Source organism: Chrysochloris asiatica, unplaced genomic scaffold, assembly GCF_000296735.1.
Source record: "Chrysochloris asiatica unplaced genomic scaffold, ChrAsi1.0 scaffold00129, whole genome shotgun sequence".
NCBI lineage: Eukaryota > Metazoa > Chordata > Mammalia > Afrosoricida > Chrysochloridae > Chrysochloris > Chrysochloris asiatica.
In genome coordinates this window covers 4,286,617-4,299,837 of record NW_006408647.1, presented here as the reverse complement: position 1 = coordinate 4,299,837, position 13,221 = coordinate 4,286,617, and the positions used below count along the sequence as shown (strand labels likewise).

Genomic DNA, 13,221 nt, shown 5'->3' with positions numbered 1-13,221 from the left:
AAAAAGGTTTCTGTTTAACCATTTTAAGAGGTAGCATATGATTAAGAGCCAATGGTACTGAAAGAAGAAGTCCAAGCTGCACTGAAGGTATTGGCAACAAAACAAGGCTCCTGGAGCTGACCCAATACAATCTGTAATCTTTCAACAAACTGATACAACACTGGATGTATTCACTCTTCTAATCTTTCAACAAACTGATACAACACTGGATGTACTCACTCTTCTATGCCAAGAAATTTGGAAGACAGCTACCTGGCTAACTGATTGGAAGAGATCCATATTTATGCCCATTCCAAAGAGAGGTGATCAAATGGAAAGTTGAAATCATCTAACAATATCATGCAAGTAGATTTTTCTAAAGATAATTTAAAAAATGGCTGCAAAAGTATATTGACACATAATTCACAATAAAAACTTGAAAAAAAAAAAAAAAGTATATTGACAAGGAACTGCCAAAATCTCAAGCTGGATTCAGAAGAGGATGTAGAACTAAGGCTATTATTGCTGATGTCAAATGGATCGTGGCTGAAAGCAGAGAATAACAGAAAGAAGTTTACTTATGATTTGTTGACTATGTAAAGGCTTCAACTGTGTGGCTCATGACAAGTTACGGGTAACATTGTGAAGAATGGGTATTCCAGAACACCTGATTGTGTTTATGAGGAACCTGTTCATAGACCAAGAGGCAGCAGTTCTAGTAGAACAAGGGGATACTGAATATCTAAACAGGAAATACATGTGCCAGGACTGAATTTTTCCACTATACTTATTCAATCTGTACAACGAGCAAATAATTTGAAGAGCTAAATTATACGAAGAACATGGCATCAGAATTAGAAAAAGATTCATTAACAACCTGTGATATGCAGATGATACAAGCTTGCTTGCTGGAAGCAAAGAGGACTGGAAATACCTCCTGATGAAGACCAAAGAGTACAGGTTTCACTATGGATTACATTTCAATGAAAGGAAACAAAAATCCTCACAATTGGACCAACAAATAACATCATGAGGAAAGGAGAAAAGATTCAAGTTGTCAAAGACTTCAATTTGCTTGGATCCACAATCAATGCTCATGGAAGCATCAATCAAGAAACCAAATAACATATTGCATTAGGCAAATCTGCTGAACAAGACCTCTTTAAAGAGTTAAAGAGCAAAGTTATCACTTTGAGGACTAACTTGCACCTGATTCAAGCCATGGTATTTGCAACTGCTTCGTATGCATGTGAAGTTGGACAATGAATAAGAAAGAACTTAGATAAATGATTCATTTGAATTATGGTGCTGATGAAGAATATTGAAAATACCATGGACTGCCAGAAGAACAAACAAATCTGTATGGTAAGAAGTATATCCAAAATACTCCTTAGAAGTGAGGATGATGACACCTCATCTCTCATTTTTTGGACAAGTTGTCAGGAGGGACCAATCACTGTAGAAGGCCATCATGCTTGGTAAATTGGAGAGCCCATGAAAAAGAGGAAGACCTCCAACAAGATAGAGTGGCACAGTGGCAGTACCAATGGGCTCAAACATAGGAACCATTGTGATGATTGTGCAGAACTGGGCAGTTTTTCATTCTATTGTTCCAACTGTAATTTGGAACTGACTTAATGGCATCTAACAACAACAACAACATCATATATCCAACTAACTTCTCTATCCCACACTTGAATATATGACTAGGGCTCATTTTCTGAAACTCTTAAAGTGTGATAATACCAATACAAAGACTTGATGATATTTACTAAACACCTACTACACAGTATTTGGAGTCCTGGTATGGCACTGTGGGCTAATGCATCAGACTGCATAGTCATTTGAACTGGAAGGTTGTTGGTTCAAGTTTACCAGCTGCTCCTTGGAAATCCTATACAGGGTCGTTATGGGTTGGAATTGACTTGATGGCACTTAACAACAACAACAGCACAGTATTCACTTTATACACATTATCTAGTTAATACTGCAAAGTTGGTATCTGTGTTTTACATCCAAGGCTTAGAGATGCCCAGTAACTTGCCCAAACAAGTTTATGAAGCATTCTCTTTCTGAGAAAGATAATGCTCTTTCTACAAAGACATGCTCTTTGCAAGGGATCAGACTGCCTCCTACTTTTCATAGGAGGATGCATAATAGTTCTTTGTAGGTTGACATGCTAGATTGGAATTTAATGCCATGTTACCGCTTATGCAAATCTTCTTCCTAATACAATCTGAAAACTGGAAGATCATAAATAAACCCCAGAAGTATTCAGCCAAGGTGATAATATTTCAAAGAGAAATAGTGCCAAAAGTCACTACCAAGTATATTGGTCCAGCCAATCACAATTTTGTCACTCTGAATGGATGGAAGATGCTATAGTATACAACAAAAATTCTCTTAAGTCATTTAATTTTTTTCTCCTTTTAAACAAGCAATAAAAATATTTTAATTTCCTGGCTGTTAGTTTCTGTATTTCTGGTAGTTTAGCAATTAAATTGTCCCTTAATCCCTGGTTGAAAATTATTTTCTAAGCATAGAAAGTACTTCTTCAGTAAAAGTGAAATGGGAAAAAAATGTTTCCTAAACAGTTAAAGAACATTGAGGTTTAAAATATATAACATTACATCATAAAATATGTAAAATATATTTTTATCTCAGAAAACATATTCTAGAGGTCCACAACACATTTCATTTGTTCTAAGAAATGCATTACTACTTTATTCTCAAGTTTGTTTGTTTTGTGTAAAAACTTGCTGTTTCAGAGAAGGGTAACTATGCTTTTTGTTAAACATGATTTTCCTAAAGATGATATAGCAGATGCTATGTTAGCGAATAGGATTAACAGAAATTCTATACATAAAATTTTAGGTGAAGTTTTACGAAATACGGAAAAGAATTTTAAGCTAAATTGTGCTGACACCTTCATAAAAGTGGGAAATCATTATTTTCCCTAGGTTTTACAGAATATACTTTAAATGCCACAAAGATGTCTAATAAAACAGAAACTGTAAACATTAACTATATATCTCCTTCAAATATAATTTGTACTCAGAGACTAGGACAAGAAAATGTCACATTCCTTTTTCTCGCTAAATAAATTGCATGTTTTCTTTGCAAAAACAAAGAATATTCACTCCTCATATGAGTATATCTGACAGTTTTAGAGTTGTTTTGTTTCAGGTTAAAGACTTCTATAAATTTCCATGGTTGTCTCAAAGTGGAAAAAGAAAATGAGAAAAACATTACCCTTAGGCTATACACATTTTATCTGAAATCAGTATTCAAAATTGCATTTGTGCTATGTCATCTTTACTAAGGTATTATCTTGATTTATAAAATCTGAAAATCCATCCTACAATGAAGACATTATGAATTTTTTTGTGTTTTCTTTCATGTCTTCAATGTTCCAAAGAGACTTTCTCTTCTGTGATTGCAGGAATTTCTGAAGCCAATGGTTACACATATTACTAAGTGGAAAAATAGAGCGGAAGAATGGACAGTTAACTATGGATGAGTGTGCATTGTTTGGTTTGAGGACTAGAGGATACTATAAACCTTGGTTGAGAAAATTAATTTTATATGGAAACTGAGTTAATTCTGGAAACACAGAGCCTCTATTAAAACATAAGTCAAGTTTCCAGAATTGCACTAAAATGAGAAGAAAAACTTTAAACAGTAATACTAAACATAAAGGCTTTGTGTACATTTATTCATGCACTCCCCACCTCGACCCTAGGTAGTTTCTGCTATTATTTCCCTTTCTGATGCCTTACCATGAGAAAACTGTAACATCTAGAATTCAAGGGCTTTGCTAAATTTCCCAGAGCCTCTAAGTTGCAGTCTCATGTTCTTAGCCACTCAATAGGTTTAAAACTGTGATATCTTATGGACAAAGAATTAAGATGATAAAGATGAAAAAGATGGGAAAGGTCATGGATAGGTACATTCTTTTACGGTTGCATTTGTTACGGTTTCAGAACCCAGTCCAAAAGGCTCTTGGACTTGAAAGAAAGGAAGAAAGAAAGGAAGGAAGACTAGCTGATCTGTTACTGAATTTCAAAGGGTCAGGCCAAGAACCCTGCCAGGAACTGGAAAGTCCTTCACTCAGCCCTCTGGCTCCTGGTAGATGGTTCCAGAGAGTGGCTTTGTTAGCTGTCCATTAGCTTTCCTGGTCTCTGTAGTGGTTCCAGATTGAAAAGCTGGTCAGGGAGGTTGGGGAATACATGATATTACACTCATCTGTGGGATAATGCTAGCTGTCCAATTCATAAATACGATGCAGGTATTAATGTATACATAAACACAGGTATGTAGGTAAAGTTGTGGCTGTTATTTTCTTTACTTATTATCCCTCATTACTGACAATACAATAAAAATGTAGTATCAGAACTGGCAAGCCTATTCAAAGCATTTTTAATGTGTGGTGATGTAGGATAAGCACTAACTGCAAGGTCAGTGGTTCAAACCCACCAGTTGCTTCTCAGAAACCATATACAGAGTCATTATGAGTCAGAAATAACTCGATGGCACTTAACAACAACAAGTTTTACCTAACAGTAAAAAGAGCTTGCTTCTGGATTCAGGGATAATAGGTTCCCTCTGTAAGAATAACTTTAATAACGAAAAGAAATAAAATAATTTTCACTCACTTTTCCATGACAAAAATTAACTACAGTGCATTTTAATCATAATTAACATGAATCATCGCATTTTCTCTGAGTCTTGGTGTGGTGCTGTGGATTAGTACACTGGACTACAAAATCGGTTTGAACCACAAGGTTGGTGATTCAAGTTCACCAGCCGCTCCTCAGAAACCTATCTATACAGGGTTGCTGTGGGTAGGAATCAACTTGACAGCACTTGAACAACATAGTATTTTCTCTACTATATACATACCTGTGAGGAAGATACAGTTGTATTTAATATATAACACATGAACATATACTACATCCAAGGATATATTTACAACAGAAAATTTTATGAAGAATTTCTGTTTCATTCATCTTTTAAAATTACAGTACTTTGATCATTTGGACCATAATTACCCTGTCTTTCAGAAGTATACATTGTGTGTTTAGTAAGCATAAAAATCATTATTAACACTACTGATTAGAATGACTTGGTAACTATAATGCTCTCCAAATTATCAAAAAAGACTATATTCTATAGAACTCACCTTCTGTCCATTCATCCCTGAAATGCCAGGTGCTCCAATAGAACCCTACGTGGACACATAACACTAAGTGAATAGCATAATTACAAAATGGTTTAATTCTAAGTTTTTATTGAATTAGTTATGTCAGCCATCATTTTACTTTGCTAAAACATCTGGCTCTACTCTATTATCTTATAGCCATAAAAAAGATATGTTAATGGGAATTTTTTTTTCCGCCCTGGGGAAGGATATTCCCCACCTTATACAGTCTTTTATTTAATGATGTGCTGCAAGGTACATTTGGGAAGCTTTGTTTTCTCAGCGCTTCTAGTAATTCTAGGAGGCCTCATATGGCACCATAGGTTAATGTACTGGACTGCAAGGTCGGTTTGAACTTCAATGTGGGCGGTTCAAGCTCACCAGCTGCTTTTTGGAAACCCTACACAGGGTCATTGTGAGTCGGAACCAACTCGATGGCACTTAACAACAACAATATTATTTCCAAATGTGTAATAATATAAACAGGTTATGCTTCCCCCAAAACATGTTAAAATTTAACCTTGTTTTGATATATAGATTTTACCCTAATATGATTTTTTTTAAAACTCACATCATAAATCGAGATGCATATCTATCAGAAGGCCACATGACTCTAAAGTTTGGTGGTTTTAAGAGACACACTGGCTTAGTTTCATCTAAAAAAGAGCGTAGCAGTGAGAGAACCTATTGAATTTTTTTTTTTTTTTGAGTTACAAGTTTAAGAGCTACGAAACAAAAGATAATTAAAATAATAACTCCTTGTTCCACAACTAACAAAACAAAGGACCAGTGTTGTAAACCTAAATTTGTGGTATTTGAACTATGTCTCCTTTGGACTTTCAGGGAGTATATTTAAGCCATTTGTGTGTAAACATGTTTTCCAAACTAGACTAGAAAAGGTGTTACAAACGTTAAATACTGATCAGGAACAACACAAGTCTGTCCAAAAAAAATCCTGGTGTGTGTGTGCATGCGGAAGTGTGCTCATACTGAAGTGAGTGTGTAAGTAAGTAGAGTGAGCTGAGACTAGAAAGCTAATTACTATCTGAGAAAATCTATGACATTTGACTCGATGCAGAAACATTAGCAAATGTTTTCAAGTTGTGATGTCATTTCCCTCCATTAGTTCTCCTTTTCAGGGTCTGGAGAAATCATTTTTAAATACCATCTGCTAATTTTTTTTTCTAACATAGATAACAGGTTTTTCTTTACAGATATATGGTACTAAATATCTTTAATAATAGTTGAAAAATCACTAAAACTATTTATATGCAAACCAGCTAAGATGGTAACTTCCTCACTGTGTTCAGTGATTATGTTGAGTGGGTCATTAAAAGACTTCCGGAAGCCTGAAGTAGTAATTTTATCCTGGTTGCATGTGGATTAGGGTAGCTTTACAATTTCACACCATGCTTAATAGAGACATTATTGCCAAGGACAAAGTGTTCCTACACACAAGTTGTCTCACAACTCATTGACTTTTACTAGGTTTGTAGGATTATATTTCAACAGATGCCACATGCCCAGTGCTTGGGGGGATAAAAACTGTCTATCTTTGATGGATTCCAATGATAAGTAATAATCACTTTTCCACCTGTTGCAATACTATTGTTTTCTTTAATATTCTGTAGGCTAAATATCCTTTTTCTCTTTGTGGGAGGCACAGTGGAGAATGAGGACTTAGTGATGCTTTGGTGGTAATGAGCAATCTAGCTGCCATCGAAACATTTCATCCTATAGACTGGTGAAATTTCAGAAGTCTTAGATTCTCTCCATTAGAATGTAGTGGTCAATTCTGATGGCTGTGGATAATGCTGAAATGACACGCAGCCAGTCATTTTCAGATTACCTCAGCAAAGGCAGATATTAGTGAGCTAACCTGAATACAGTCAACCAAACAATACCTACATCCCTTGTTCTGGTTAGTTCTACAGTCATTTTGCAATCATATATTTGAAGAAGGCCAAGCATTTTATATACAATGTCACATGTCCTTTCACATTTTAAGTTTGGCTTCAGTGTTTCAATTAAAAATTTAATAACCTACAAGTACAGCACAAATTGAAAAGAGTTTGCTCTGTATGTACTGAATTTTTTCTATAATGATGTCAATTAGAAAAATAATGACTCAAAAAAAAAATAATAATAATGACTCACATTATATGACTGCAAATATTTTTGACAGAGCAGAATGTACAAACCAGAGCAACTGTTTCAGCATGGCTTACAGTAGCTAAATCATTCACCTCTCATGCTAACTATCAAGCAATGGGAGTGCAATTGTTTCACAATATTTTGTTTATACTGTACCTTTTGTCCTGGAGGACCCAGAGGACCCTATAAAAGGAGAAGAAAAAACATATCAATTAACATAATGCTGTAACTATTTAAACTTAATTGACCAATTAAAACCAAACTGATTGTGCATGCTTCTCTTTGCTGAACTGAATCTGCTGATGTTTTGTACATCAGGGGAAAAAAAAAAAAATTTCAGTTGGAAGTACACACAATGGGCCTTTTCTTCTCTGTTGCTTTCTTTTGAAGACCAATAAGCATATGCAATAGGATGCGGATACTTTTACCTTTAAAAAATACTTTGCTGCTGCATTGTATCTGATTCTTCAAATACCTGCAAGTCTATCATATTTAGAAGGCTAGAGATGTTGCTAGAATCTGTTAAAATGCAGTACATAGGCAAACGGACATGTTATATTGTTTCTGCATCTGCAAAAGTTTAGTAAGCAGCTTTGCAAAGGAAATAATCGAATAGCATTACAAAAAAATTTAGGCTTTGTTCAACTCTTTCTCTTACAAAATGTGTCCAATTGACCTGGAAAAAAACTTGTTTACAAACTGAGAGATGCCAATGTCAACTGAGGCACCTAGTGTGGACCAGAAGAGAACAAAAGATGCTGTCAGCTGCTGCTTAGATTTTGACACTGAGATGGGGAAAAAAAAAAAAAAGTATTTAGAGAGATGAATGAGAATATTTACATGTAAAATGGAAATGTGGCAGTTCTGAGATTTGGCAGTTTTTCAACCACGAAGTAAGAATCTGTTGGTTTTATTTAGAGGAAGACATAGCTTTGGAACTGTCTTCGATGAGTGTTTACGGAAAAGAGCAAAAAAAAAATTCTAAATATTTATGGCCTTTTGTAATGAAAATATTTAGCACATTTCCCTAATTAAAAAAAAAAAATTCAGTTGTGACATATTTTATTGACACTATAGATATTCCATCATGGTGTCCTGGTGTGGCACTGTGGGCTAATGTGCTGGACTGCAAGGTCAGGTTGAACCGAAAGATCTGTGGTTCAGGTTTATCAGCCGCTTCTTGGAAACCGTTTTCAGGGTTGCTGTGGATTTGGAACCTACTCGATGACACTTAGCAACAATAATAGACATTCCATCATTTTATTTAGAAAGTTCTATTCTATTATATTTAAATGATTGCTATCTTATTTTCAATGTGTGACATCTCAGGTCATCAGCATCTTACATTCGTCTAAAGAAACATTAAACATGAGAATGGTCATAAGTGTAAAAAAAATGGTCATGCATTTTTTGGATAAAAAGTACACCAAGTTTAGGAACATTCAGAGTATCCGTTCACCTAAAGTTACTTTTTAATCTTTACAGGAAGACCAACAATTTCCTGATACAATCAGCTTTAGGGTATTTAAAGTGTCTGTGGTGCTGTGGGTCAATGCGCGAGACTGCAAAGCTGTTTGAACTTTAAGGTCTGCAGTTCAAGCTTACTGCTCCTCGGAAATCTTATGTAGGGTCACTATGGATTGGAGCTGACTCGATGGCACTGAAGAACAACAACATACAATTCTGGAGCTCTGGTAGTGTAGTGGGTTATGAGTTGGGATGCTAACTGCAAGGCTAGCAGTTCAAATCTACCAGACACCTTAAGGGAGAAGGATGAGGTTTTCTGCTCCTGTGTAAAGATTTACAGACTTGGAAACCCAATTTCAGGGTTGCTATGAGTTGCAGCCAACTCAACACACATAGCCAACACCACCATGCAATTCTACCTCTGTTGTTGTTGTTGTTAAGTGCCATCGAGTCGGTTCCGACCCATAGCGACCCTGTACAGGGTTTCCGAGGGTGTAAATCTTTACGGGAGTAGAAAGCCTCATCTTTCTCCCGCGGAGCAGCTGGTAGTTTCGAACCGCTGACCTTAAGGTTCGCAGCCCGATTCGTAACCACTACGCTACCAGAGCTCTACGTATTCTTATTTGATGAACTTAAGCAACAGACATTTTGTTTTGCTATTTTTTAAACCAATTTTTTAATGAGCTTATTATCTGGTGTATCTGTGTGGCCAGATAGTCCCCCTACCCATCTCACTCTTATTTCTTTCTGTTTCAGACATTGCAGAGAAATTAAAGACTATCAAGTATAAATTTCCTTGTCTCTCAACAGTCCATGTGGATCTCCTTCCTGTGTCAGAGAAAGAAGAGTCCCTCCTCTCATACAGGGCAAGTTCATCTGGTGGACTCTGGGATTCATCTTTGCCTTTCCCCTCAGGGATCTTTCTCCATCAATTATTCCTGCATCCTTATCGGAACACCCCCTAGCCCCACCTCTACTAGTTCCTGCCCCTCAGCACATAAACATGTTGAATCATTTCCTCACTTGGTCATATTGTTTGTGAAGTAAATGTTTATGTTAAGAGTAGAATTTGGAGTTTGTAGTGATAGCAGATCTGAAAGTGGAGAAAAGACATGGTTTTTATCATTATCTCTGATTCCATTTTCCTATTTTGTAAAATGTTTATGTTAGAAAGGAAATCATATAACAAAAGACACATTAATTCAATTTTTAGACTAAGACTGTAATGTTCAATTTACGAACGTTTGTTTCTCATTTGCCACATGAAATAATACTGTTCACTAAAGATGGGTCTTTCATTATATGTATAAGCATGGAGTTGTTGTTTGTCGTGAAGTGCCATTGAGTCGGTTCCGACAGTAAATGAATTTCTTGTGAATATAAGAGCAAATTTTAAATAAAATGTTTTGACTTGAGACTAACTCACCTGGTATTTTCTAATTTGTTCTGTGTTCAGTGACCATATAAAATCAGGAACCTAGACTACTCACAATTCTTAAATGCATAAAATTATATTGGTGGTGGTGAAGTTGGTTCCAACTCATAGTGACCCTGTATAGGGTTTCTGAGGCTGTAAATCTTTATGGGAGCAGAAAGCCTCATCTTTCTCCCATGGAACAACTGACAGTTTCGAACTGCTGACCTTAAAATTAGCAGCCCAATTCATAACCACTATGCTATCATAGCTCCTTAAAAATTATACTAGTTGTATATTTTAGCACAATATTTAGTGAAAGTTGGAGGATGTTCATAAAGAAAGTATAATATTTTTCTACACTAGAAAATTATTACTATTTTTGTTACACTCCAAAAATTTAAAAAACCCTAATTTCAAATGATGAAAACATATCTTATAGATTATCTATAACTGTATCACCAAGCATATATTCTCAGCTATGAAAAATGTACATGTATTTCTTTCATCTCACTGATAGGAAAAATAATAGTATGTCAAAGACAATATCATTTATTACAGAGAGGGAATTGGGAATAAAGAAGACTCAGACAAATATCTGAGAAATACATACACATAAACAGATACATGGTACAATTATCTTACTGACCAAGATTTGACTCATGTGTATGTGTTTTGAGCATTCTGAGATTAAAATTCCATTATATATCTGTAACATTGTTGTCATTAAATTTAAGTATACTAACTTAGACTTCAATGATCAAAAAGTGATTCTGACACTAGAACATTTTGCTATCAGTTCGTTAAGATGTCTACAATTCAATAATCTTGAGGCATCAAGATTTAACTTATAAATTAATATAACCATTTTTTATATTTCTAACTTAAATATTTTAATTTTAATTTAAAATTTAAAAACAATGGGAAACTAACATAGAATCAGTGAATAATTTATATAACTGTTCATAAACACATTTATATATTCAGCCTGAATAACATAAAGAATGTCATAAATCCATTATTCATGAGTCAAATTAGTCTTCTGATTTATTAGTCCTAAAATTAAAGTCAATTGTTCCAATAGTCCCAGATTTTGAAATGAAATTCCATGTTTATATTATATTCTCAAGATGTAACCAGTTTGAATTAAAGGGCTTTCCAAACTAGAGTTATAATCTTTTTAGCCCATTTTTATTATTGAGGTGTTCCCTTCTTAGACATTTCCTTGGTGTGCTCATTTATATTAGCATATACTTTGTGTACAACCAATATATGGTCTGGATGATCTAAAACGTGTAAACTTTTTCATTGAAAAATGGTGTAAAGCTTTATACAAATGATCAACCAGCTGCCACAGAGTCAATTCCATCTCATAACAATCCTGCATAGGCTTTCTGAAGCTGTACATCTCTATGGAAGCAGAAAGTCTCATCTTTGCTCCACAGATGGGTTTGAAGTGTTGATCTTATGGTTAATAGTTCTATGCTTAACCTACAGCGAGCCACTGAAAAAATCTTAATGTGAAGCAATATCATTAATCTGTAGACAAAACTTCACACTGATGTGCTCAAGATTGTGTAAAAAGACCATTGCGAGCCATGTGAAGTTAACTTAAAAACTTGTAAACAAGTAAGAAATTATATAGTACATAGAGATTGTCTTTCTTGTTTTCTCCCCATTTGCTTGATTCTACTTCTAAGAATTATGCACAATGTTCAGCACTTAAGGAAATTTGAAAGTCCCCATGTTGGTGATTACCTTTACTAAAACAGATTTGTTGTTGTTGTGAAGTGGCGTTGAGTTGGATCTGACCCATAGCGACCCTATACAGGGTTTCCGAAGAGCGACTCGTGAGCTTGAACCGCCGACCTTGCAGTTCAAATGGCTTTGCAGTCTGGCACATTAACCCACAGCGCCACATCAGGACTCCTTAAAACAGGTTACTCAGACATAAAATTGATTCCTTACACCTCTTTGAGTCACCAGACAATTACGACTAGCTCTCCAGATTGGCTCTCTTCTCCAACTGCACTGATATGTTCTTGTTCAAATCCTTTTCACTCCCCCCACTTGTGCAATGTGACATATACCTAATGGCTGCTTTGCTGTCTGAGGAAGCTTTCTACAAGCTTCATATCTTTCCTGTAACTTTCCATAGAACATACTTCAGTAACAGTTATAGTTCATCACATACTCATATGCCATGCTTCCACTTCCGTACACTGACGTACCTCTGGTTTTGCCGATCATAGGCTTTCTTCTCTCTGTTCTCTCCACTACCCATTGCATAATTTAGAGCTCAGTGATTCCCAAATTCTGACACTAATCATGAAGTCAGGGCCCCTTCTTTTGTACTCAAAAGCACCCCTATGACTGCACTTTTTTCATAGAACTTACTATGCAGCAATGTAATTATCAGGTTATTGCTTTCTTCACTCAAGTATCTTTTATCTTGCACAGTAGCTTGAACATAGTAATTACTCAGTGAATCCTTTTGATTTTTTTCCATTTATTCATTCACTTAACAGTTTCTGAGTATCCACTGTGTGTCAGGCAATATTCTAGTACTTGGGACACAGCAGTGACCAACCCAGACAAAAATGCATGTCCTCCTGAACTTTATATTCTAGTAGATAGAAAAAGAGAATAAACAAGTAGAACAAACAGACAAGTGAAGTGTAAAGTAGGGTCAGGTGGCCAGTGCTAAAACAAAAAGGAGAGAGAAGTAGATGTGGCAGTATTTTAAATTGGGGAGGAGGGTGTCAGTTAAGGCCTCAGTGATAAAGTGACCTCTAAACAGAACTCTGAAAGAGATCAGGTTGGGAGCCATACATATGGAAATGAGAATATTCCAAGCAAGGCACCAGAAAGTGCCAAGACCAGAAGTGTCACATGCGAGGGGGTTGATAGTGAGTAGTAGGAGATAGGAGTAGGGGTCAGGAAGGGAAACCACATTTGAAGGCCTTATATATGTTGCTGACTTTTAGCATGGTGAAAATGATAAGAA

The 13,221-nt window shown here is 35.6% G+C and overlaps 1 protein-coding gene across 1 annotated transcript in view; it reads right to left on the bottom strand.

Moving 5' to 3' along the window:
* COL25A1 (collagen, type XXV, alpha 1) overlaps window positions 1–13,221 on the bottom strand; it is a 668,242-nt gene that overhangs the window by 147,185 nt on the left and 507,836 nt on the right. The window contains exons 11-12 of the mRNA XM_006869318.1: window positions 7,490–7,516; window positions 5,162–5,206 (exon numbers count right to left, since the gene is read on the bottom strand). Coding sequence (XP_006869380.1) covers window positions 5,162–5,206; window positions 7,490–7,516 — 72 coding nt within the window. The remainder of the gene's footprint in view (window positions 1–5,161; window positions 5,207–7,489; window positions 7,517–13,221) is intronic.